The 27,248-nt window shown below is 37.6% G+C and overlaps 1 protein-coding gene and 1 long non-coding RNA gene across 7 annotated transcripts in view; one reads left to right on the top strand and one right to left on the bottom strand.

Annotated features, from left to right (window-relative positions):
• KCTD20 (potassium channel tetramerization domain containing 20) overlaps positions 1-27,248 on the top strand; it is a 38,183-nt gene that overhangs the window by 2,133 nt on the left and 8,802 nt on the right. For 2 of the 6 annotated variants that reach the window (XM_082412647.1, XM_082412642.1), the window contains exons 2-4: positions 19,175-19,228; positions 21,913-22,118; positions 25,052-25,325. In XM_082412647.1, the coding sequence (XP_082268773.1) occupies positions 21,959-22,118; positions 25,052-25,325 (434 nt within the window). In that variant the 5' untranslated portion in view covers positions 19,175-19,228; positions 21,913-21,958. Of the gene's footprint in view, positions 1-12,444; positions 12,559-14,974; positions 15,259-16,625; positions 16,697-19,174; positions 19,229-21,912; positions 22,119-25,051; positions 25,326-27,248 lie in introns of those variants that run through there. The other 4 variants (XM_082412644.1, XM_082412643.1, XM_082412645.1 and 1 more) reach the window with 4 other exon arrangements.
• Positions 2,224-12,438, bottom strand: LOC309637699. The gene is made up of 2 exons (XR_014250764.1): positions 5,272-12,438; positions 2,224-5,229 (listed from the first exon to the last, which is right to left on the bottom strand). It is a non-coding gene; the product is annotated as an uncharacterized lncRNA (long non-coding RNA).

Raw genomic sequence — 27,248 nt, 5'->3', positions numbered from 1 at the left:
TGGCCTGAGAATTTTTAGAACTGCCCAACTTCCTTATCCCTTTATTGATTTACTCTCCCCTGCCCCCTAACCAATCATAAGCCAAGAAGATCTGACTCTTTGGAAGGAAACTTTAGAAAAGATAGTGCTTTCTTGGACTGTGACACCAGGGTAGGAAATACTTTCATACATATTATAATATTGCCTTAGAGATGGTCCGTGCCTATTAATCTGTCCTTTTACCTTCTGGGAGCTGCTTCCAGTAGCATCAGCTCATAAGTTATGCCATTAGGCCAAATCTTTCCCCCTCCCAACTAATTTAGTCTCCTTCCCCCTAGAACCAGGACAGCCAATGCCTTGTATTTCCCATTGCCTTGAGCTCTCAGATTTCCTGATATGTAGCAGTACCAGTAGCATTTATGAGGGCTTTCAGGTCATCTGAACATTAATTCAGTCATCAGATACGCCAGTAATGCCTGTTTTGTGCACAGCACTGTAGTAGACCATTTTAGCAACAACATTGCAAAGATGTCACAGAGTTGCCTTGCTCCCTTGAGGTAGATATGAGGGCTGGATAACCTCTGCTCCCAAAGCTTTTTGTTTCTTAGTTCTTCTTCAAATAGATGTGTAGGGATGAGATTAGAGTTAGACTGTGTGCTTCTGACTTTTTTTCTGTCTTTGGTTTCTTCTTGGCATCTCATTTTTCTTACTAATCTTTTCTGTTGATTCACAAAATACCACATCTTCCCTTCTATAGCCCTGGGCTTTCCGATTATTGTGTCTTCCTCTGCCCCTGAATCTGAACATGCCTACTCCTCCTTGGCTAACTGGAGTAAAAAGTTTAGGGAAATTGTTGGCATACTGAATGATTTCTAGTTGGAAGACCCAGAGTCATGGAAATATGAGGCTTAGAGCTATAAGGGAACCTATTACAAATGTATCTATTGCAATCCTCTTGCCTTTTAAGATGAGGAATCTGAGAGATGAGACAGCAGAGTGAGGACTCCTGGCTCCTAGCCCAGTGTTCTTTCCACTAAATCATCTCAAGAAAAATGCTTCAAAAATGGAAAAGGTTGGGCTTCCCTGGTGGCGCAGTGGTTGAGAATCCTCCTGCCAATGCAGGGCACACGGGTTCGAGCCCTGGTCTGGGAAGATCCCACATGCCGCGGAGCAACTAGGCCCGTGAGCCGCAACTACTGAGCATGCGCGTCTGGAGCCTGTGCTCCGCAGCAAGAGAGGCCGCGACAGTGAGAGGCCCGCGCACCGCGATGAAGAGTGGCCCCCGCTTGCCGCAACTGGAGAAAGCCCTCGCACAGAAACGAAGACCCAACACAGCCATAAATAAATAAATAAATAAATAAATAAATAATAAATAATAAATAAATAAATAAATGGAAAAGGTTTAGAGAAGTTCAGTTATAAGTAGATAAAAGAAAACTGAGAGACTTTCACATGAGTACAGAAGCAGTATTTGGAAAAATGGAGATTGAAGGAGAGTATGTTCTAACCACATAAATCAGGAAGAGTGGGAACACTAAAATAAGGAACTCTGAAGCTTGGAATAAGTAGTAATAGAACAAATAAGAGCAAATAGTTATCTTGTAATCCCAAGAAATGTTATGAACTCGGTATTTTTTTTTTAATTCGGTAAAGGTTAAAGTAAGTACATTGGTGAATTTTTATTAAATGTTAGATGTTTGAGCAATGTCCAGAATCTTTTGAAGTTGTCGCATAACTGTACTGTTGTCCTTACCCAAGTTATTAGGTATCTCTGTGGGAGACAGAATATAAGACTGATCTAACTGCTAATCTGATTCAATATACTTCTTATGAAAAATGAGATTATTGGAATAGTATATGCATTTCTAGAATCATAGGAAGGAAAGAAGTATGGATGAAAGAAGAGAACCCTTTGCTATTTTTGCTTAGAGTCCCCAAAGTAGACATTGTTTTTTGTTTTTTTGAATAAATTTATTTATTTATTTATTTTTGGTGGCATTGGGTCTTTGTTGCTGCGCCCAGGCTTTCTCTAGTTGCAGCGAGCAGGGCCTACTCTTCGTTGCAGTGCGTGGGCTTCTCTTTGTTGTGGAGCACGGGCTCTAGGCGTGCGGGCTTCAGTAGGTGTGGCATGCGGGCTCTAGACCACAGGCTCAGTAGTTGTGGCACATGGGCTTAGTTGCTCCGCGGCATGTGGGATCTTCCCAGACCAGGGCTCGAACCCATGTCCCCTGCATTGGCAGGTGGATTCTTTTTTTTATTTATTTATTTTTTTGGCTGCGTTGGGTCTTTGTTGCTATGTGCGGGCTTTCTCTAGTTGCAGTGAGTGGGGGCTATTCTTCGTTGTGGTGCGCGGGCTTCTCATTGCCGTGGCTTCTCTTGTTGTGGAGCACGGGCCCTAGGCGCGCGGGCTCAGTAGTTGTGGCTCGCGGGCTCAGTAGTTGTGGCTCATGGGCTCTAGAGCACAGCAGGCTCAGTAGTTGTGGTGCACGGGCTTAGTTGCTCCGCGGCATGTGGGATCTTCCCAGGCCAGGGTTCGAACCTGTGTCCCCTGCATTCGCAGGCAGATTCTTAACCACTGCACCACCAGGGAAGCCCGGCAGGTGGATTCTTAACCACTGCGCCACCAGGGAAGTCCATCCTAAAGTAGACATTGTTGGATTGTTCTTGTATATTCATGAAAGTAGAATTAGAAATAGTAAGGACTTAGTAATTAGTAGACATTGTTATGTTCCAGACACTGTGCTAAATGTTTTTACATCCATTGCCTCATTTAATTATCTCCATTTTATAGCCAAGGAATCTAAGGCACAAAGAGCTTAAGTTTGCCCAAAGTCATACAACGTGTAAGTGGCAGAGCCAGCATTCAAATTTAAACTGACTCCAAAGCCATTACAATTTATGCTCAATAGTGCCCTCATTATACTTCATTGGGCAGTGGTTAAGAATGTGGGCTTTGGAGCCAATTTTTCCTGGGTTTATAGTGCCTTCATTTACTAGCTTGGATATTCATCAGTTTCTGTGTCTTTGAAAAAGAGGTTGTTATAGTACCTACCTCAGAGGGTTATTAGGATTGGGTTAATTCATGTAAAATGCTTTGATTTGCACCTGACTATTGTGAGTTCTCAGGAGATGCTGGCTGTTAACTGTTTTTTTTTTTTTTAATATTTTAATTTAAGATATTTTCTTTAGATTCAGATTTTAGATTCAATGTCCTTTCCAGCATTGAAATATTAAGGCTTTTATGATAAGTATAGATATAAATTAAACTTTATCTCTGTTCTTACTATAACATAGGGGCAGGGCTTACTAACATTTTGGAAAGCACTGGGGTGTAGTAGAAAGATCTGTGACATGATTTGGCTAAGAAAGTTCAACTTCCTTAGAATAAAACAACTAATGATCTACACTTCTATATGAAGATCACAGTCCATACCTTAAAACCATGTAAGACGCCTGCATTGTGTTTGCCCTAAATTACTCTTTTTTTGTGGGAGAGGGTAAAATTTAATTTTTGCAGTTGTATCTGTGTATTAGTTTGCTAGGACTGTCCTAACAAAGTACCACAAACTGTGTGGCTTAAACAACAGAAATTTATTTTCCCACAATTCTGGAGGCTGGAAGCCCAAGTTCAAGGTGTTGGCGGGGTTGGTTTCTTCTGAGGCCTCTCTCCTTGGCTTGCAGGTGGCTGCCTTCTCCTCCCTGTGTCTTCACATGGTCAGTCTTCCCTCTGTGCCTGTGTGTCCTCATCTCCTCTACTTAAAAGGACACCAGTTGTATTGGATTAGGACCCACCCTAATGACTTCATTTAATCTTAATCACCTCTTTAAGGCCCTATTTCCAGTCACATTCTGAGGATTTAGGGTAATGGACTTCAACATATGAATTTTGAGGGAAATGCAATTTAATTTATCTCATAACAATCTGTTTAGGGAATTAAATGTCAGGTAATCTGAATGTTCCATTGTCGTTATTGTTGAGCGCCCTCTGACTTGGGATTCGAGCATCATCCTTTATCCTGTGCCTACCCACCTGTCCTACCTTCTACCTGTTCCTTAGAACCATGCTTGCTGTTGAGTACCCTAAGAAGCACACCCTGCCTCCACATTAAGCCCTTGTGTTGGATTTAAAGCTACCAAGATTATTCTGTCATCCTATTGAATAATCTGCTTGAGAAACTATTTCATGTTTTTAACCTGAATTCCTAATTTGTCTTATATTCCTAATATTTCTTCTTTAATCTAGATGGGAAAATTAAAAAAAATTACCATATCTCTTTAGTAATATATCATTTTCTTCTGAAACTTTAAAAAATTTCTTTTAGACTGTTCTAAGCTTTAAAAATACTCCAATATTTTCTTGAAGAGTTCCATGTTTTTACAGATACATTTTCCTTTGTCATTTTAAAAGTAATAACACATTCATTTTAGACACTTTGGCATACTCAATAAAACAATTTTTAAAAATCACATATGATAAGCCTACAATTAAGGGAGAATAGTTGTTTATATTTTTAATCTTTTTTTCTATGACTATATTTATTGTTTCAACCTGCCCTTTTTAAGTCTAGTTTATCTATACTGTTTCATGCTATTTTAGTTATTATTCTAAAACTTTTTTAGCCTTTCAACGTGGCGAATTATATTGATTTTAGAATGTTAAGTCAACCTTTGCCATATGTATTATCCTTTTTGATGTATCTGGGTTTGATTTTTTAATAATTTGTATAGGATTTTGTGCTTATGAGAAAAAGTCATCTGTAATGCTTTTTGGTAATGTTCTTGTCAAGTTTTGGGTCAGTGTTATGCTGGCCTCAGAAAATGGATTGGGATATAGGCCCTCCTTTTCTGTTCTCTGGAAGCGTTTGTATAAGATTGATGTAATTTCTTCCTTAAAGGTGTGGAAGAATTTGCTAGTCAAGCCACTTGGTCCTGAAGTTTTCTTTAAAGGACGGTTTTAATTATATAGTATGGTTCTGTGTAGTATTTATATATCATCAAAATAATCTATGTCATCTATCTATTTGTATATAAATATACACACATATATATTAAGCTGCTTATTGAAGGGAGTTGGTGTATACATTGTGGAGACTGGACTAGGCCATCAGGAACGGCAGGCTGGGACTCTTGGGCAGGAGTTGAAGCTGCATTCCAGTCAAATTTCTTCTTCCTCAGAGAAACCACAGTTCTGTCCTTAAAGCCTTTCAATTGGTTGGATCAGGCCCACCCACATTATCTAGGATAATCTTCCTTACTTAAACTAAAATGATTAAAGACTTTAATCACATCTACCAAATACCTTCACAGTAACACGTAGATTAGTGTTTGATTGAATAACTAGGACTGTAGCCTCGCGGGTTGCCGTATAAAACTGACCATCACAGCTTCTCTGCAGTCTTGGCTATCTTACTAGTTGTCTAATGCCTTCAGAAAGATGGGGGTTTTTTTTGGTTTTTGTTTTCTGTTTTACCCATCCCATTCTGATGGATGCATTATTCCAGGACATAGGACTTGCCAATGCGTGGAAGTCACGGTGGGTGTGGGGAGAAGGCAGACTTCAGCTTGGCGCAAGGGAAAAAAAGGTTTTTTTCCCTTGAGGATTGCTGGCCACCAATAGGGTGAGCTAAGCAAGAGATTCTTTATTGGGGGATATTTTTAGGTAGACTGGACTGAACTAATAAAAGTGTTTTTGTAGTCCTAGATGGAAGGTGATTGGGACCCAGATTTTTTTTGAGATTTATGATTGGTAAAATTGTGGGGGGAAATTGGGAGCCCATCATCAGGTTGCCAGCCTTTTAGGACATTAAAAAAAAATCTGACTATCATTTTCTGTCACCATTATGTTGTAAAAGAAAAGACATTTAATATCGAAAAAGAAGTAAAGATTTAATTTAGGTACCAAGAAAGCATTACACTAATATGTACCATAATTTTCAATTCACATTTTAATATTTTTGAAATCAGGCTATATCTTAAAATCATGTATGTATTTAATATAATAGTGCTTTCCTGAAACGCTGTTATTATATTGATGTCTTAGTCAATGTCAGGTGTCTTAGAACTGGGATAATAATTGTGTGTGTGTGTGTGCCCGCCCCCATGTGTTACATCATCTCCATTGTCCTCATTTTTGCTAAGAGTCGGTGAAAACGTCTGATGCTAATTGATACTGGTCCTTGAACCATCTTCTGACACAGTGATTTTGGATTGTCTCCAGAATTTTCAGTGTTTGTTTGTTCTATTGCTACAGTACTGATCCATGGATCTGTCCCCTAAGACCTTCCGATCTTTTCTTACTGTACCAAAACTTAGCTCTTTCTTATAAAATGGCCTACTGTATTGAGTAATACGTTTAAAATTTTTTTTATTGCACTCCCTTGTACTGTTTAAAGACATTATTGCTAATAGTATATCTTTGGATATTTCCTGGAAGTTTGCCATTAAGTAATCTTTAACAGCTTGTGTATCTATAGAGGGTTTTAGATAATAGCAAGCAGAAGAGTGCCCTGGACATTAGGGACCTCATATGTTGACTGGCTGTTTCTTAGGAGTCATGAGCTTTGCCTGGTCTGTTACGTACCTTGGATTGTTCCTAGCTTAAAGGTGTCGTTAGAATGACCATAACTAGTTGAATCCATGAAAAGATAGAAGCACCTGTGTGGAAATTACAGAATTTGGTCTACCCTGTTTTTAGGTAATAAAGTTGAAAGTTACAGCAGAATTAGGTAAGGTCTTAATTTGAACTCGGGGAACTCAGATTGTAAAATCAACCCCTATCTGGAGTTAATTGATTTAGAGGTCATCTCAAAGCAACTATTTAAACAGAAAAGGTGCTAGGTGTGCCTGTTACTGGCACAGAAAGGTCATATGTCCTGGCTCCAGATCTTGGGCTTGAAATCATATCTCTAAACCTGTGAAACTTACGTAGAATTCATGAAGTAAATCAGACCTATAAGGAGAGGCAACGCAGCTTAAGGGTAACATGCATTTGACTCTGGAGCCAGAAGCCTGGGTTTTGAAGCATGGCTCTACTATTTATTAGTTATGTGACTGTGGGAACTTAACCTCTTTCTTCCTCAGTTTCCTCATCTGTAAATGGGGGTAATAATAGTACCTACTTCATAAAAGTTTTTTTTTGAGTATTAAGTTAAATAATATTTATAAAGTACTTAGAATAATATGTAGCACATGATATATGTTCTCAGTGAAGTTTAAGTCCATCTGGACTTAAGATGGAATGTTTGTGGTGATTTGGCATATTGAAGAATCTCAACTGATTAATTTGATTCCAGTGTAAAATGTGTTCTTGAGTAACTGGGTTTAGATTTGATTATTAGTTTAAGGATGTAAGAAAACTTTGCATTTTGAAAGGGTGTTGCAATATTTAAGAACTTCTTGAGATATACTAGATTCAAAAGTTTACTTTTTTAGGATTTACTAAAGGTTTTTTGAGTACTTAAAGATTTGCTTGGGAGACAAAGTGCTAAAACAAGAAAAGAGAACATATTAAGATGATAAGTATAGTTTTAAATGTTTAGCAATGTCAAACTTAGGATCGTGGTTTTAGGGGATTAAACTATATTTGTCTTATTTTATATTTTAAACTGAGTAGTGAGTAAAAATGTTATCGTTATTTAAGTCTTTTTTTTAATAGGTAATTTGATAAAGTTGTAAAGGAAACTGTTTAAAGGCCTTTAGACAGTTGTAAATTAATGTAAGGTCTTAAGTCTTAATTTAAATCCAAGTAACTGTAATATAGTCTCTTCTGGCACAAAAGCTGTTCTTGGGCATAAGTTATATTGACAAAAAGGTACTAAGGGTGGTAAGTTAGGGATGTCAAGTAGAGAAGACAGGAAAATATATCCAAGCAGTTATAATCTTGTCACTACTGTCCTTGTGCTTTTATCTGCCAGCTTGCTAGCCTGGCCTCAGCAATTCATAGAGGAAAATGAAGGAGAAGGGATGTGGAATCAGAGGCGTTCCTGCCTTTCTGTGGAATTGGAATGCCCTCTTCTCTCCTTTATCTCTTCTCTTGTTACGGCTTTCTTCCAAGGTAGAAATGAGGAAGAGAAGTGGTTTTGGCAACAGATATCTTCAAATGTTATGCCTTGCCCAACTTGTGTAGTTTTTTTGCCTTAAATTCTGTTTCCTAGCCTATTAATGTAGTTTCACCAAGTTCTTGGGTATTTCCCTTTTTTCCCCATCCTTTGCGCATTTTTCTGTTGGGTTAGTTTCATGCATTTTCATAAGCCCTTGAATATTGTGATAATAGCTCTTTGTAAAAGTCTGTTGCAAATACAATTTTTCAAGTTTTTTTTTCTTTATAGGATTCCTTGCCATACAAAAGTTTAAAAAATTTTTTGTAGTCAGATTTGTCTTTCTCTTCTTTTTTAGCTTTTGGGTTTTTGGTCTTGATTAAAAAGGCCTCCCTACTCTAAGTTTGTAATCTCCTAGAATATTCTTCAAAAAGAATATTGTTGTGATTCAGTCTCTCATTCATGAGATGAAAGGGTATACCAGATGAGTTGTTCCCAAACATAGCTAGTCCGCAGGATCAGCTGAGGAGTTTGTTAAAAATTCATATTCTTGGGACTTCCCCGGCAGTCCAGTGGTTAAGACTCCGTGCTTCCACTGCAGGGGCATGGGTTCGATCCCTGGTCGGGGAACTAAGATCCCACATGAAAAAAAAAAAGCACATTCTCAGATCCACCCTAGACCTACTAAATCAGAATCTCTGGGGAATAGGGCCCAAGAATGTTTTTAACAAGTTCCGCTAGGTTATTCTGATTATCAGCTAGACTTGAGAACCACTGGACAAAATAATCACTAAGGTCTCTTCTGATCCTAAAATATCACTTTTCTGTATTATGTAACTCTTGTGTTTCACATTCTCAACAACTAGGATTGTAAGCTCTTTGAAGGTAGGCAGGACTGTGTCTTAGGTACTACCCTTCTTGCTGTCAACCCACTGAGATCCTTTCATGCCTAGACAATTCCAATAACCTCTTACTCTTCTAGTCCCTCTGTGATTGTATTTATCTTAAAGCAACATGTTGAACATGACACTTCTCTGTGTAAAAACTTTGGCTACAAGACAAAGTCCTAACTGTATTTTACTTTATAGCTCAAGGCCTCCATAAGCTAGCTCCAGCTTGGTTTTCAACCTTATCTTCTAGGGCTGTTGTATACAGCCATCTAAGTTGTGCGTTGTACAGCTCCTTAAATGATGGTGTGCATGGGGTTCCCTGAAGTCGTATGGTATGGTGATTCTGATTTCTCCCACCCTTCACTCTAACCTGGTTGCTCTCCCCACCGCCCGCACTCCTTCATATAGTATAAAGCCTGTTCACGCTTACTTTCCTGCTTGTTATACACCATTCATCCTGTCTAAAATGCTCTTTCCTTTTTTCTCTATCAAAGTTCTACCTATTAACATCTAAGAGTGGAGTATTAAACAGCCATTAAAAAGAATGAGGACGACTTCTAATCACTCCTATGGAGTGAATTTGAGATATATTGTTAAGTAAAAATAGCAAAGTACAGGACTGGATATGGTATTCCATCTTTTGTATAAGAAAAAGAAGAATTAAGAATTTATATGTATATACACACATTATGCTTATTTCTATAAATAGAAACATGAAAGATAAACAAATTAATAAAACTAGTTATCTGTAGGGAATAGATAGGAAAATATTGGAGGGAAAGGGGAAGGGAGAGACACTTCTCTGAGCATTCCTTTTTTGTAACAGTTTAACTTTTGAAGAATGTAAATGTTTTACATATTCAAAAATTAAATTTAAAAATAATGAAAAATAAGCTATAATTGAGTGTTAAAAAATGAACCTAAATTACAGGACATACAGAGAAAAAATAAAAATAAAATAACTTGAACATAGCACACTGACTGTACATCCCTAGTGGGATATACTTTAAGGACAAAAAGAATTGACCCCCAAAAGACTTAAACTCAGTAGGTTTATTGTTAGTAATATTAACGTTATAATTTAAAAACTAGTTTATGAACCAAGATTTTCATTGTGAGAGAAAAGATATAGTACTAATATAAAGTAAGTAAAGAAAAACTATAATGTTGAATTTGAGTTGAAAATATCAATATAAACTCTTTTTTTTTTTAATCCCCAACTTTGCTTCTAGACCGTTTCAGGAGACGATGACATCTTAATAGCTATGAAGACACCTAGTGCTCAGATCCTGATTTATAAATGCTTTTGTCCACTAAAAGGAACAAAGGCTCCAGGGAGGAATAGCTGATTCTAGGTCTGGGTCAGAGATGGTAAAAGGTGAGCTTAGAAAAATCTTGTACAAAATAAAATAGAATAGAATAGAATAAAATAAAATAAAATTCCTCTCACACACACACACAAAAAAGAATAAAGCTGCTATGAACTTTCATTAAGAAAAGAAAAATCTTGTACAGGAAGTAGCCTCATCAGCCAGTAGAATTAGGGTTAAATGACACAGATGAAGGCTTGAAGGGGACCATATTAGCCATAACTGGGACTATTTATTTATTTAATTTGGTTGTGCTGGGTCTATTTGGTTGTGGCAGGCGGGCTCCTTAGTTGTGGCCTGTGGGCTCCTTAGTTTTGGCTCGCAGGCTCCTTAGTTGTGTCATGTGAGTTAGTTGCGGCATGCATGTGGGATCTAGTTCTCTGACCAGGGATCAAACCCGGGCCCCCTGCATTGGGAGCGAGGAGTCTTAACCGCTGTGCCACCAGGGAAGTCCCACCTGGGACAATTTGAACCAAAAATTGGACAACTTGAAAACAAATGATGGTAATGGATTGTTACAATACATTAGATTAAAACAAATCTTTGAGTTCATAATAATACTTAAAAGGAAGATAAAGGGAGAGTGAAGAAATAGTTTACTTAACAGAAGAATGCTAGACAATAAATGTAGGAGGAATGATAAAATTAGAAAGTTATCATTTTGTAGTCCCAAATGTAATAACTGATTCAGGCAAGAATCATCAACAGATGCTAAAACCACTGGGTGAAAAGTTATTGGGAGATAGGGTATTAGATCTCTCTTTACAATGGATAGACCTATGGTCACCACTTTAACCACATGATCAAACTTATCCCCTGTAGTGGGGTAGCCTGGCATTATGTGCCTCTGGTGTGATGGCATTTGGAAGGACTTAGCTTTCATCTATACATGTACATACTCTTGTTTAAGAAAATTAAACGTGTATCTAATCACGTGGAAACAATCAGACGGATGTTAGAACTGACCTAGACTTTTTAATTTAAAAATTTTTTTATTTTTATTTTATTTTATTTTTTATTGAAGTATAGTCGATTTACAATATTGTGTTAGTTTCAGGTGTACAGCAAAGTGATTCAGTTATATGTTTTTTCAGATTATTTTCCATTACAGTTATTATAAGATACTGAATATAGTTCTGTGTTATATAGTGAATCCTTGTTGCTTATCTATTTTATGTATAGTAGTTTGTATCTGTTCATCCCATACTCCTAATTTATCCTCCCCCCCTTTCCCCTTTGATAGCCATAATTTTGTTTTCCATATCTGTGAGTCTGTCTCTGTTTTGTATATAGGTTCATTTGTATTATTTTTCAAATTCCACATATAAGTGGTATCATAATATTTGTCTTTGGCTTACTTAGTATGATATTCTCTAGGTCTAACCATGTTGCTGCAAATGGCAATATTTCATTCTTTTTTATGGCTGAATAATATTCCATTGTGTGTGTGTGTAGATATCTACCAGTCATCTGTTGATGAGCCCTTGGGTTGTTTCCATGTCTTGGCTATTGTAAATAGTGCTGCTGTAAACATTTGGGTGCATGTATCTTTTTGAATTAGAGTTTTTGTCTTTTCTGAATATATGCCCAGGAGTGGATCATATGGTATCTCTATTTTTAGCATGGAACCTCCATACTGTTTTCCATAGTGGCTGCACTAATTTACATTCCTACCAACAGTGTAGGAGGGTTCCATTTTCGGACCTAGGTTTTTTTAAAAAGTCAATTTCATGTAAAACAAAACAATCCCCCCCAAATTGCAGGGGTGGGGGCAGTGGTATAGAATATGCAAGATTAAAAGACTCAGAACAACCAAATGTAAGGAATGAGCCTTGATTGAATTATGGATCCAAAAAAAAAGGTTCTGAAATTAAATATGAGGCCAATTGAGTAAATTTGATTATGGGTTATATATTAGTATTATGGAATTGCTCATTTTCTTAGATGTGAAAACGGTACTGTTGTGTTTTTTAAGGGAATGTTCTCAGAATATGCTTGCTAAAGTAACTGGGTGAAGTGTTGTGATGTCTGTAACTTTAAAGTGATTCAGAAAAATGTGTGTGGTGGGAGAGCACAGGCTCACACACAAATTAGGCAGATAATCATTGGTCAGTCTGGCAGATATATAAGATTTTACTGATTGTAATGATTTTTTCCATTTTCCTGTAGATTTGAAAAGTTTCAAAATAAAAAGTTGAGGAGAAAATCTTATCTTTACTTCAGAGCCCAGCTCAGATTTTGTCTCATATGAAGACTTCCTTTTCTCAACCATACTATCTAGAGGTGATTTTCTCTAACTTTTATGTTTATCTTAAAACCTGAATGCCACATGAGAGCTACCTGAGAAGCTGACTTTTTAAAAAATTATAAATTCCCAGACCCCACTGTAAAGATAGGCCCGAGAATCTGGAACCACTGGTTTGAATCACTTATTCTGTATTTATTACGTAAATTTGCTTATCTTTTTCATATATCCCCACCTAACCAGTCGGAGCTTAGCGCTAACCCTTGAAAATGTTGCTCAATCCTTTGTGTCCCTCAGTGCTGGCACAAAATGCCATGTGCCTTCCACACAGTAGGTGTTTGGAAAATATATGCTGACTGTATATGTTGACTAATTTGTTGATAATCTGAAGAGACTACCAGAAACTTCTCTATAATTTTGAGAGATTTAAAAAAAAGAAACCTGGCTGATAAAAGTGCTTAGTCAGTACAAAACATCCATTAGAAAACTGTACAGGTTTTAGTTCTAAAACTACAGGTTTGGTTTACAGAAATAACATGTTTGTTATCAGCAAGTGTTTGGAATTAAGAGTTAACAGTGGTATCATAATTAAGTTTTATTACCTCTGCAAATGGATATATAAGGATTCTAGTACTTGTTCTCTATAAAAATACAGATACCCAGTGATACAGAGAGTTGTTGGTACTGGAACTGAGGTGATGGGTAATGTGGAGGCTAGGTGTTAATGCAAGAAAGAAGAAACAAGTAGAGATTTTAAAAATAAGGACTTTGAATGATTTTTGTAAGCTTGAAGCTAGTTTTAAGTATATAAACAGTAATAACAGCTAACTTTTTTCATTGTTTACCATATGCCAGAGATTGCTTTCTTTGAAGTATTTGTAATCCCTAAAACAGTTCTTCCACGTAGATACTATTATTATTAATTTATAGATGAGAAAATTGAGTCTCAGAGAAGTTTTTCATGGGCCCAGACTCACACAGCTAGTAAGCTGTGTGGGCTCCAAAGCACTTGCTGGTAATGTGAGAGGCAGGATAGCTTATGATTAAGTGTAGCTTCCCTTAGTTTGAGACTTCATGAGGGAACCACATGGAAAATGGGAAAACCTTTTATAGCATTAGTTCTTTGAAAAGAAAAAAGCAAAAGAGAAAGGGGTTAGGGGAAGGGGATTGATCTTTACCAGGGATTAATTATACAATTGCTTAGGCCCACAGGGAGAGTATATAAGAAAGGAATGTGTATGAGCCTTGACCGGTATTCAAGAAATGCAATATCATGAGAAGTTATTTGCCTGCACAGAAAAAAGTCTTCTAACCTATCTTTAAAGTATATTAACGTATTTATGTGTATTAAAATAGCTGAAATAAACTTTTTAAAATTTATTTATTTATTTTTGGCTGTGTTGGGTCTTCGTTTCTGTGCGAGGGCTTTCTCTAGTTGCAGTGAGCGGAGGCCACTCTTCATCGCGGTGCACGGGCCTCTCACTGTTGCGGCCTCTCTTGTTGCGGAGCACAGGCTCCAGACACGCAGGCTCAGTAGTTGTGGCTCACAGGCCCAGTTGCACCACGGCATGTGGGATCTTCCCAGACCAGGGCTCGAACCCGTGTCCCCTGCATTGGCAGGCAGATTCTCAACCACTGCACCACCAGGGAAGCCCTAAACTTTTTTACTTTGAATTAAAATTTTGATTAAATACTGTCTCTTAATAATAAACAGCAAAAATGCTCTAGTATTAATACATCTAATTATCCACACATTTTTAAAAAATATTTCATTGGAATGAATTACAGCAGTGATATTTTTAGGTAAAGCAAATTTTTACTTCCATATAGTAAGAGTTAGAACAAACAAAGCTACATTCTGGGTAATAAACTGGTATGGGGAGTCTGTGCAACTGCCATATCCATTAAATTTACTGTTCTATGAAACTGAACACAGTAATTCTAAATTAGTAAAACTGGTGTTAATCATTGCAGAAAAAAAGGTAAACGAGCAGTTAAGACATAATTTTAAAGATTAGAAGGAAAAATTTACCTGTTGACAACTTAAAAATACCATTTTAGAAGTTCTAGATAAATGACATAGAGAAATGATGTCAAGATTGTTAAATTAAAATTATACATTATATTTGCACAGAAGTAAGATTAATCAGTGGAACAGAGTTTAAAAACCAGACCAAGCATAAATTATATATTAGTATTTGATGAAGGTGACATCTCAAATCAGTGCAGAAAAAATGGACTCTTCAGAATATATTAAGGCAGTTAGTTGGTTAACCATTTGAATTTTGTTAGATCTATATACTGTGCTGTATGCCAAAATGAATTCTATATGGGTTAAAGGTTAAATGTAGAAAAAAGATATATGAAATCAGTTGAGTAAAATTTGGTACAACCATATAATAAAATCTTGTGTACCATTGAAAATGATTTAAGAGGGACTTCCCTGGTGGCACAGTGGTTAAGAATCGCCTGCCAATGCAGGAGACACCGCTTCGATCCCTCGTCTGGGGAGATCCCACATGCCGCAGAGCACCTAAGCCCGTGCACCACAACTCCTTAGCCTGCGCTCTACAGCCCGCGTGCCACAACTACTGAAGCCCGCACGCCTAGAGCCCGTGCTCCGCAACAAGAGAAGCCACCGCAATGAGAAGCCCGCGCACCGCAATGAAGAGCAGCCCCTGCTCGCCACAGCTAGAGAAAAGCCCGCGGGCAGCGACAAAGACCCAATGCAGCCAAAAGTAAATAAATAAATTGGGGAAAAAAAAGAAAAATATTATTTAAGAATATGATTGACATACAGCCAAGTTCATGATATGTTAAGAACACCGTATAGTAGTGTTTACAGCAGAATTTCAAATTGTAAAAATAAAAGGAATATATGTATACTTAGAAAAGTTTGGAAGAGGAGTTACGGGTAATTTTTGTCTTTTCAGTATTTTCTTCCAGGAACAATGAAATGTACAGTACTGCCCAAGTGCAAGATTATTGTTTGTCTGTTTTTTAAAAATTCTACAGGAGTAAAAGAGCTAAAGAAAAGACAGCTTGAGGACTTCCCTGGCGGTCCAGTGGTTAAGACTCTGCGCTTCCACTTCAGGGGGCGCGGGTTTGATCCTGGGGAACTAAGATGCCACATGCTGCATGGCGTGGCCAAAAAAAGAAAGAAAGAAAGAAAGAAAAAAGACAGCTTGGCAGAAAGGGAAGATATGGTGTGTTCCTGAGGGAAAAATGGAAAGACACAGAAGATCAAAAGCAAATGGAAAGTTAGGCACCTGAGGCAAAAAATAATTCAGAGAATTCTAAAAGCAGTACAGTATGTCATTTCACTGAATCAAAAAGAGAAATGTAGCTGAAATCAGTAGAACTATACAATAGAACATAAAAAGTATATCCAAAAGTGGAGGATGGGTATGATGAGCTTAAAGAGCCAAATAAATGCTAACTCAGCAGTTAGATAAGGGAGATTCCATACTAACTATATGTCTCTTGCCCTTGTATAGCACTTAATGCTTTTTGAGGGCTTTTCCATACATCCTCATTGAGAAAGGATTGCCTAACTTGGTAGTGGCCAATATCATCCCATTTTTATGGATGAAAACACTGAAGCTTAAAGGACCTTTTCTTGGTGACGTGGCTTAGTAACAAAGCCAAAGCCAGAACCTGCTTTGCCTCAGTCTAGTGGGTGGTCTTGTCATCATATCTTGTTGTCATCTTAGACTTGCAGGGAGATAAGAGCAAGTTATGGGAAACATCCAGTGATTCTAGTCAAGCCTGACAAACTTGATGCAAATAAATCACTGCTATTACCTAATATCTACCCAGCATGGGTTTTTTTCCCCACCCACCCAAATCTTTTAAGGCTCTCAAAGGTGAAATTTTGCAAGTGTTGATAAAAATGAATGACTTTTTAAATGACCACATTAAAATGAGCTATCATATTTCACTTACCAAATTAGCAAAGATGAGGAAGATTGAAACACCGAGTGTTAGCCAGAGTTCTGGAGAATGGATGCTCCGTGCTGCCCAAAGGAGTATAAATTGGTATATTTATAGAGGACAGTCTGGCAGTACATATCACAACCTAAAAGTTATTTACCTTTCTCCATAGCAATTTTATTTCTAGGAGTTTATTCCAAGGAATAAATGGAGCAGATGGAGTAGATGCCCAAAGATATATCTGTATGTATTTTACCACAGCTTTGATTTTTGAAGTTTTTATTTCTTTCTATATTGACTGATGTTTTTCATTGAGCATATATTGCAATATAAGCAGTAAAACACTAATGCTATTTTTATTCATGGAAAAATATAACCCTTCTATCACAGGATTCTTGCGTTCTGACTATAACTCCTGTTTGATAAGAACTGCAGCAACAATGACGCTGGAAACTACTGGTTTTCTCTTTAATTTCTGACAAGCAATAGAAAGAAAAACTTCTAAAATCAATAATGGATGAAGGCAGGATGGTTTGGGGGAAGCAGCGTGATTAGATGAAAAGAATATGGGAAACAAAAGACCTAGATTTGGAATCTATCCTTGCCTCTTAGCCAAAGTTGTGATTTAGGCGAAGCTGCTAACCTTTCTAAAGCTTCTTGTTGTAAGTTTGTTTTTCAGCAGTGAAGTGAGGATAATTACAGTCTTTCTCCTAGGGTTGTTTTAGTTTCAAATGAGATTAGATTTGTAAAAGTTCTTTGCAGATTCTGTGGTTTGGGAATAACAATAATCCACTTTATCAAGTGCTGTGTGCCCTGCATTGTGCTAAGCACTTTAAGTGTGTTGCCTTATTTAATCCTTATATCAGTCCTGGGTGGTTAACGGTTATTATCCTCTCTTACAAGTGAGGGAGTTGAGACACAGACTTAGCCTGCCCAGGGCCACAGTTATAAGAGATAGAGCCATAGTTAGAAGTCATATTTGGGGAGCAGTGTAGCAAGAGGTCTCTAAGAAGTATTCATCTCACCAGTCTGCCAGAGTTCTTTGAGGAAGACAGCAAGTATGGGGGAAGGGAGAACCCAGTGGAAATAACTTACTGACAGAGGTCTCTTTTCTTTACTAAATTATTATGGGTTTGGGGACATACTGTAGGAAAACTATGAGATTTAGAACTATTTAAAACTATGAGATTTAGAAATATTATGAATAGATTTTATATGGGCTTAATACTGGAGTGGTCTCACTCAGTATTTTTAGAAATAATCTAGAAAAAGGAAAACCAGAAAGCCTTAAACAGTCAGAAAACAGAATTTCTTCTGAGATTAGAACATTAGGGGTACACATGCAAAGGGAGTGAATAGAAAAGCTTCAGTGGAGTTGGTTTAAAAAATACATATACCCAGAGTACATTTTGAAGATGGCAGTCTGTTAGCTATCAATTAATAATATCCTAGGAGATCTCCTAGATATTTTAGATTGTATCTATCACCTCTATTGTCTCTCCCCTCACCTTCACCCCTTTTTAACCTTCTATTCGCAGAGATGCTGGGAATCATCACCAGAGAGCATATGTGAAGCAAAACTGGAAAAACTGTTCACCTTTAATAGAACACACTAGCAGAGTTCTCATTACTTTGAATTAAGAAAACACAGTGGAACTAGACTAAAGTCAAAGTAGTTAAAGAAATGTAGTGGTTTTCACATAAGAACAGACTGAAAGGACTAGGATTTGTCAGTGTGGAATGAAGGTTTGGCAAAGATATAATTACTTTCTAAATTCAAGTGTGGAGTATAGACGAAGGGTAGATTGGTTCATTTACCAAATTCTGTGGCATCCTACCTCATCTTTACCTCCTGGCTTTTACACAGAAAGGAGACATGGCCCTGAGGTATAAAAGGATCCTACCTTTTAGAAGATCATACCCTTGTGTCATTAACAGTCTGAAAGCATTATGCTTTTGAGATACATCCGAGTTGAGTTTGCCCCCACCCTCGTTCCAACGAGATTTTCAAAATCTGAGTAGTTCAATTGCAAGATACTGAACTTAATTAACTACAGATTACATTTCCATTATCTTGTTTTCTTCATAAATAATTGATTAGAAGAAATTGCAAGTGAAAAGAAGAAAATACATAGACTTATTATCTAGATTATTTTGGATTAATACTTGAGACGATTATGTTCTAGGGAGAAACCAGCATGTCCTTTTTTAGGTGCAAAGAATATGTGGAGAAAATCCCACTATCAAAGATTGTATGCAAATCTTCCAAGGTGGAGAGATTATGGTGCTAAATGGTTTTGCTGTTCCAGGTCAGCAAAAATAAGACTTAACAAAATAGGGGCCTTCACGGGAGGCTTATGAAATGAATAATAAAATGTATATTTGTGTAGCTCTTTAGAGTTTAAAAATGCTTTCACGTACTGTGCGGAAGTGATGCTTCAGCTGGCTTGCTGGATATTAAGCTTGTTTTGCTTCACAGCTATACAGTCTGAGTTCCATTATTAATATATTTGTAACTCCTAGTTCTTTTCTGAAGCAGTCTCTTCAGTGACTGTTAGGTGTACCAGGGGTGTGTCATGATCCTTTGTTTCCTGTAGTTGTACATTGCTGTGACTTTTAGATCTGTGTTGGCCATGAATAGTTTTGTAGCAATAGAGAACTATATTGTTCAAGTGCTTTGCTTATTTCTTTCTTTCTTTTCTTTATTATTTTTTTCCTTAGATCTGTTCTGAGGACCAAGATTCAGTTGGGGGATGGTTACAGAAATGAACCATGGTAGGCAATAAAAATATACATTCAAAGTTGAATAAAACATCCATCCTGTTCTGGTATATGTTGAAGAATTTGGTGTCGGTCAGTTTACTTCTTAGGTTTCATAGATCAAGAGAGTTTTCTTCTGTCATTCTAGGATTGTAGAAACATTAGTTTATAGGGGACTTTGGTAAATGATGGGTTAGGTAATTTCTTAAAGTGTGTGCCATTAAGCATTAATCCTGAGATGGTTTCTTGAAAAAAGGAGTTTTGAAGCCAAATTCTTTTGGGAAAACTGCAAATTGAGTCCTATCCTGGAATTTCATGGTACACTCTGATCCTATTCATTGAAACATTGTTTGTAATAGTTCAGTTAGAAACAACTTAAAAATTAAAAGATAGCGTAGAATCATAGGATATTATACAGCAGTTAAAAAGGAATGAACTAGATAGATATGTCTTCCAATATGGGTGGATTTTTAGAAGGTTAATTTAGAAAAACGTATTGCAGAATGAGAATGATGTATATAGTTTGTATGTTTTTTAAAAACTGTATGCTTTTATAGTATACCTGTATAGCATGAAAGCATTTTTTAAAGTCTAAAAGGCTTCATACCAAGCAGGTCATGATACAGTTACTTGGAGAAGCGACTGGGATTGAGTATGATGGATCAGTGTCCTTTCTTGCCTTATCTATCAGGTTTGAATTTTTTTAGAAGGGAAATATTCATGTATTATTTATAATAAAATTAACAAGCATTTTATTTGTATTTAGTTAAGTGCTCAGCAAGTTACTTTCTTTTTCCTCATTGGAGATATCTACCCTGCTAATTTCCAAGTATATCTTTCTATTTACTAATTCATTGTATATAAGTTAAACTGAAGTTTGAGCCCTGGTATTATAGACTAGGAAGAAGATGTTTTCATTATAGTCTATTACAGTGAAACTTTTTCACACATTATAAGGAATAAATGAAGTAACTTATACAATAAATAATCTAGTCTGTGCAAATTCTTAAGAAATCAGCTTATTCAAATTTGTTTTGGTCCACGAGATCTTTTGGAGAGCAACAAAGAGAAGTTCGAACTTAGTTGTTGAGCGGCTAGTGAAGAGTTGAGAAGTAGCTCAAGTAGATGGAGTGAAACATAGTTCAAAACCAGTTAAGCTTAAAGAAGCAGACCCCCTTTTGGCCTTTGCAGTGTTAGTAATGCTTTTTCCAGTTTCATGGATCTTCTTTATCCTGTTCTCCAGACTTGATTTTGACTTTGACTTTGAAATCTTCTGAATCAAATTTGAAGGCAGTGGTGGTTCTATTTGACTTTACCAATTGCTGGGGATCAATTTTAAGGGGCTGAATTTTTTGTGTAAATATGTTTTTCTTTAAGAAAGGGTAATCCTGAAAAAGCTGTAGCCACATTATCAGGTTTTCCAACAGAACATTCACTTTATTTCCTCAATTTGCCTTATGTTGTAAGAGCTATTGTCTGAAAATTCAAGATTTCATCAACTGTGAAAGTATCTCTTCTTTAAAATTATGTTTTCAGGCATATGTGTTGGCTCCTTTTTTCAAAGGGGTCACTTTTATACTTCGTGCAGGTTAAAACAGGGACTAAATGATAATCAATTTTATGCTCAAAAATGTATTAATACAGGTTATGAAGTGATTCAAAATTTAATGCACATTACAAGTGTTTATTGGCACCTCTGCATGCTTGCATCTCAGGAAGTTCAGAGTATTAAAACATGTTGCTGATCTTAGTGACATAACTTCGTCCTAAAACAGTGTTATCATGCAGTCCTTATGCATAAAAATTGCTAGTGATATGATTCTTCCACCAGAACACCAAGTGGAACTCAGTACTGTATAAACTGTGAAAGTGCTTAAGTAGGGTGAATTTCAGGAATTTTGTCAGCAGTTGGGCAGCCCCCACGGATGGAAGGGCTGCTGGGCAGGGTGTCATTACCTAGAAGAAAGGTGTGAGGCCTCCTGCTCAGGGACCCCCCCCCCCATTCTGCCTAATCAGCAAATGCCTCGCACGTGGCAGTCACTCAGGAGGTGGTGTTCACAGTGGTTGTGCACTGCTGGGGGACAGTTAGCCTTATAGCCAGTGATATCTTGGTATAACTTTGAGGTGGGGGTTGAGGGTGGAGCATAAGGGAGAGAAAGTGAAAGAGAGAACTTATAAAGGAGAACTTGAGCAGTATAAGTAAATTTTTTTTTTTTCTTTTTAAGTGCAGGTGACTTCTGGTTTCTAACTCTCATACGAGCATTATAGTTGTGATTCTCATTTCCTAGTGCTTAACTGTTGCAGGAATGTATGTGTCTCAGTTTTTAAAACCATATGGGCTGGTTTTCTTCAATTGACAAATTGAACTCTTTGCCCCCTATGTGTCTCTGTGGATAAACACCACCAACTTATTTTACCACCATTTAATATGCAGAATTGAACGTGAATGTGGCCAAAGTCAGTGGATTTGATGTCTGTTTATGAATAAAGCTTAAAATTATTCCCTAGTAACAAGTTTATCAGCGTTCTTAGTGATTTGGTAAAGACAATTTAAATCACAATTTAGAGCACAATTCCTCTCAATATAAAATCACAGAAATGTTTTAAGATGTCATTTCTTCTCAGAATAAGAATGAGAGCTGTCTGTCAGTCCTCTAGTTAGGAGAAGGTTCTAAATCATGTACATTCCTGTCTTCCAGGATTTCTCCCTGATCAAGCAGACAGTTCAGGATACACAGTCCAAGGATGAATGTTCACCGTGGCACTGAGAGCGACAGGTTATTGCGGCAGGAGGCCAGCTGCCTGATGGATGAAGCCTCAGCTGCAGCCCAAGAAAAAGAAGCAAATAGCCTGGCTTCTTCTGGTCTTCAAAATCTTACTTATCCTCTAGGTCCCAGGAATGATGGTACGATGATTAGATCTTGACTTAATGTGGAGGGCTTTCTGACACCTCAGCACCTATTCTGCCCAGAAGGCATAAATGTTCTTAATAAATAAAATATCCAGTTAATTAGCTTTGCTTATATACCACAATTATATAAAGCTATCACAAAAAACCTCCACTTATTTAATCAGTTTAGTACATTTAACTTGGTAATGGTATAAGAAAAATAGTCTCAGGTTTGGAGTCAGAAGACAGATTCACATTCTAGCTCTGCTGCTTATCAGCTGTAACCATGGATGAGATCCTTAATCTTTCTGAGCCCTGCTTTCTTAATCTAGAAAACAAGGTTGTTAATAATTCTTCTTACCTCACACGGCTAGAAGACTGTTGAGTGAATGGATGTGAAGGCTCTTGGTAAATTGTCAGGTTCTTTTTAACTTTTAATAAAAACAATAGCAACAATAATAATAGCAATTACCATTTATTGAGCACTCACTGTGCTAGAAACTTTACTTTTTTTAGATCAAGGGTGGCAGACTATGGTCAAATCTGAACCACTGCCTGTTTTTGTAAATAAAAATTTGAAACACAGCCATCATGCCCATTTGTTTACATACTGTCTATATGGCTGCTTTCCTGCTATAGTGGCAGAGACTGTGACCCACAAAGCTCAAAATATTTACTTTTTAGCCCTTCACAGAAAGTTTGCCGATCCCTGCTTAGATTAATCCTCCTGTTACAGATGAGGAAACTGAGGCTTCAAAAGCTTAGGCATAACTTGCTCAGGTTCACACTGCCACGAGGTAGCGGACTGGGTGGGATTTAAACCTCTGTCTTTCCGGCCAGCGTTCGCTGTTGTTTTATATATATCAACGGACAAAAAAGCAGAGTGTGACTGCCACCCTAGAGTGCCCCATTACGGAGAATTTATGCAATGAGTCTCTTTTCCTACTCACCCATTTAAGCAGGGTGGAACCTGAGGCATCCTTCAGGAATCAACCCAATTTAATTGCGTCATAGCTGGGGGAAAATCAAGTGTTCTAAAGAACTGAATAAGTTAGGTACCTACTTTCATTTTTAAGAATAGCACTTTGAGTGTTGAAAGCCTGTCTTGGTGATTAAAGCGTTTCTTGCTACAGGCTTGCCCATGGATTGTGTGGAAACTTAGCTCTTTGTAAGTTGAAAATTTATCAGAAGCTCTAGGATATGATCCCTAAACAGGTTTTTGGTCTAGATTTTGGTTTCCTTTTCTCTAGAAGCAAATGGGGAAAGAATTGAGTGTACTCTAGCTAACAATGAATTATTGTGTAGAAACTTAAAATACATGAAGGGCGGGAGTGAGACATTAAGTTGTATCTATAACATTTTATTTCTTTCCAATGTAGGAAAATGTTAGCTAGCCAAATCTAGGTGATGTATACATATTGTATTAACTCTGCTTTGGTATATTTGAAATTTTTCATTAAATAAAAAAACATGGGCTTCCCTGGTGGTACAGTGGTTGAGAATCTACCTGCCAATGCAGGGGACACGGGTTCGAGCCCTGGTCTGGGAAGATCCCACATGCCGCGGAGCAACTAGGCCCATGAGCCACAACTACTGAGCCTGCACGTCTGGAGCCCGTGCTCCGCAACAAGAGAGGCCACGATAGTGAGAGGCCCGCGCACTGCGATGAAGAGAGGCCCCTGCTTGCCACAACTAGAGAAAGCCCTCGCACAGAAATGAAGACCCAACACAGCCAAAACTAAATAAATAAATAAATAAATTTAAAAAAAAAAAAAAAACATTATTTTAATATATTAGGAGAACTCCCTATTTAAAAGAACCTTCTAAAAAAAATGTACAGCTATATAATAAAAACAGCAAACATCAATTAAAAAAAAAAAAAAGAATCTTCTGGTAATCCTTTTGAAAATACTTTCCCCTGATTCTCTTCTGTATACATCCAGATTTCATATATTTAGTTTTAAGCCTGTTTACATGATGTGGTATTAATACATTTTTAAGTGCTCTCACATACTTTATTTCAGTTGATAGTTAAACCAGTCCTGTGAGGTAGGTGGAGTGAACATTATTTTCATTTTACAGATGATGAATCAGGTTTAGAAAAATCAAATAAATTACTTAAAGAAAATGGCTCTTTGGTGATACTAGGACAAAAACTCAGATTCCATGAATGAATCCTAATCCAAGACCATCCGCACTGGAACTTTTCTGTTGAGAGCAAGACCTGCCTGTTCAAAAAACGGTGTTGGTAATGTTAGGATTCTCCTATGCATAGGGAAAATGCATTTTTCAGTGAATTTCTAGGAAAAGTGACAATTAGAGACTGTCACTATCCTTTCTGGAAAATAACATTTAGAAATGTTTTTTAAGAATGTGGAAAACAAATAGTTTTGGCTAACAGAGTTATCAAGTTCCTTAAATAAAACACAGGAAATATGAGTGTTATTTAGAGATAGAAATGAAAACGGAAATAAAAAAGCGATGCCTCTGTGAAACAAGACTAGGGAAGGTTAAGCAGTATGGCAAAGGATTGCTTGTTTTCCACAGAAATGCTTCTCTAGTGTTTAATTATTTTTAACCATGTGTGTAGTTTACTTTAAAATTGTTTAATTGTTCTATTTTAAAGTGTAGGCATTACTGTCTTCATTCTCCCCTCCCCAGCGCGGGCACACACACACACACACACGCACACGCACGCACACACGCACACACACACACACACACACACACACACGAAAAAGTTCAGGGGGATCCAGTATGAGTCTCTAGTTTGTGTTTTTTCTTTACGTGTTTTAGCCAAGAGTTTTTGCGTAAGGATACTTAGAGTTTGGGTTTTTTTGTTTGTGTAATGGTTTTTGTTCTTGTTTTTTTTTAAAGAGGACAAGGTTTATTTTTCCCCAGGGCTTTTTGCTGTCAAGTTATTTTGGTTTGTTTGTATGATCTTTTAGACCTTCCACTTGACTCTGCCTCTCAGCCAGCAAATCTTCAGTTCCCTCACATGATGCCACTTCCTGAAGACATCAAAGGCTCTTGCTTCCAAAGTGGGAATAAACGGAACCATGAACCCTTCATCGCTCCAGAACGATTTGGAAACAGCACTGTGGGCTTTGGCAGTAACGTTCATTCTCAGGCACCAGAGAAAGTGACACTTCTCGTAGATGGCACACGTTTTGTTGTCAATCCACAAATTTTCACTGCTCATCCAGATACCATGTTGGGAAGGTAACTGATAATAATTTCCTTCCAGATTCACTCTGTTCTCTGTGAATAGAAATACCTGCTGTTTGCCTTGCATTAGATTTGAGAATAAAAACATTTCATTGCTTATTTTTCTACCTTCATACTTTTGCGAGACAGAGGACATAAAAACCTTATATGTGTTGGTGATTTTGGGGGGTGGGTACTTTCATTTACAAAACCAGTATAGTGAAATGAGCCCCCCTACAAAAGGGAGTGCAAAAGGTCCAAATGGTGTCAATTTCTAATGCCTCCACTACTGTTCAAGTTTTCTGAAACTGGATCTTTGTATCTGGCTGTTTTGTTTGACGATTGCTCTCTTTATTCGTCGTGTTCCTTCCTATGTGTTGCTTCATTCAGACTATAGTCTTACCCTCCCCTCACCATCTCCTGCCTCCAGCTTTTTAGGGTTAGAGCTTAGGGATGGAAGGAGTCTACTGAGGAGGAGCACTGTCCAGGAAGTACTTTCAGAGCCTGAGCTGGGAGTTAGGAGATCTCTTTCTGGCCAACTGTAGACCTTAACATGAAGAGCAGATTGGGATAAGAGTAAAATAATTTGAGTGTATATACACACACAAGCATTTGGCGTTTGAGGATTTCATCTAGTACTTGAAAGTGGATCTAACCTCACTCCGACTTTGAACTAATTTGAACTGAATTAGAAATCAGAATCGATCACACTAACTTGCTGAATTTTAGGCTAAGTGGAATCTAGCTGTTCAAATATGTGTGTACTTAAACATATACATACAAATTCATGATGAACCATTTTTAACCAGAGCCAAACCTATATATTTCTTAAACATCTGAATTAAGATTAAGATAGAACATTAAAACATTTTCTAAATTGGCCCTAATCAGACTTGACTTCACGTCTTCAGTCTTGGTATCGCCACCATTTCCCCCCAGGCCCTTCCAAAAGGGCATTCCTCAGGGTAGGCTGTCTGTCTGAAGTAGGTTGCCTCCAAAAGTAGCGCTCAAGAAAAGAAAAGCAAGCGTTTTCTGGGTAATAGACCCCTTTATCTACGTGGTTCATCAGCTGAGTCAGCCGAGGTCATGAATTCTGAGTTTCTTAGGTTTGTTCTGTCCTGTGGCTACGTAAAGTATTCATAAGCCTAGCCAGTGAGCTTACAAATGTGGGCCACTGGTCACAAGGGGGACAAACTAAGAAGCTGAGAATGGATTAATGCAGATCCATGCCACTAGTGGATGAATGACTCTGAGGGGGGATTATATTTATGGCATGTTGTTCACTATTTTGATTCATAGCTGTCTCGGCTACACTTCAACCAAAACATTCCAGAAAAATGTCAGCATCCTTTGAAGACTACTTTTATCTAAATGGATTTCTTATGTATGGTGTAGTGATGTGGAAAGCATGTGAGTCTTTTTCAGACCTTGGAAAACAGCCAGTTCAAAGTGGATGATAACAGTTTTGAACAGTTGGACAGCAGGGCTTCGCAACAGGTTAAGGAAGGAAAAGGCAGTGAGTCCCCAGTGGGCCAGCTGAAGATACCAGCACCTGTCCTGTCCTGTCTTCTCCTTCCACAGCTCCTACACAGACGTGCAGCAGGAGTAGTAGAAGTCATGGGGCCAGTTTTACTGGAGGGGATCTGAGAGAGAGAGGAAGGATGGGAAAAGATGAATATAAAAGCAAGACTTCCTCCCTGTGCCCTCATGAGCTCTGAATTCATGCCCAGAGCAGGCCTGCCTCTCTGAAATATGTCAAATTGCTGATGATCCGAATACCTACCCTCCTTTTCTACTTGACCTGAAATTCCCATCATTAGTTACTCCTTGGATTGAAGAAGGGCATTTTTTCCGGAGTTACGCCATTAAAATCTACCAGGAAAGGGAAAGCAGTAACATCTGCGCCTACTAATACAGATTCATCTATCAGATTAGATA

This window comes from Balaenoptera physalus (genome assembly GCF_965194825.1).
Source record: "Balaenoptera physalus genome assembly, chromosome: 11".
In the NCBI taxonomy this organism is placed as follows: domain Eukaryota; kingdom Metazoa; phylum Chordata; class Mammalia; order Artiodactyla; family Balaenopteridae; genus Balaenoptera; species Balaenoptera physalus.
Note: the sequence above shows the minus strand (reverse complement) of the source record. Positions and strands in the feature narration are given on the sequence as shown.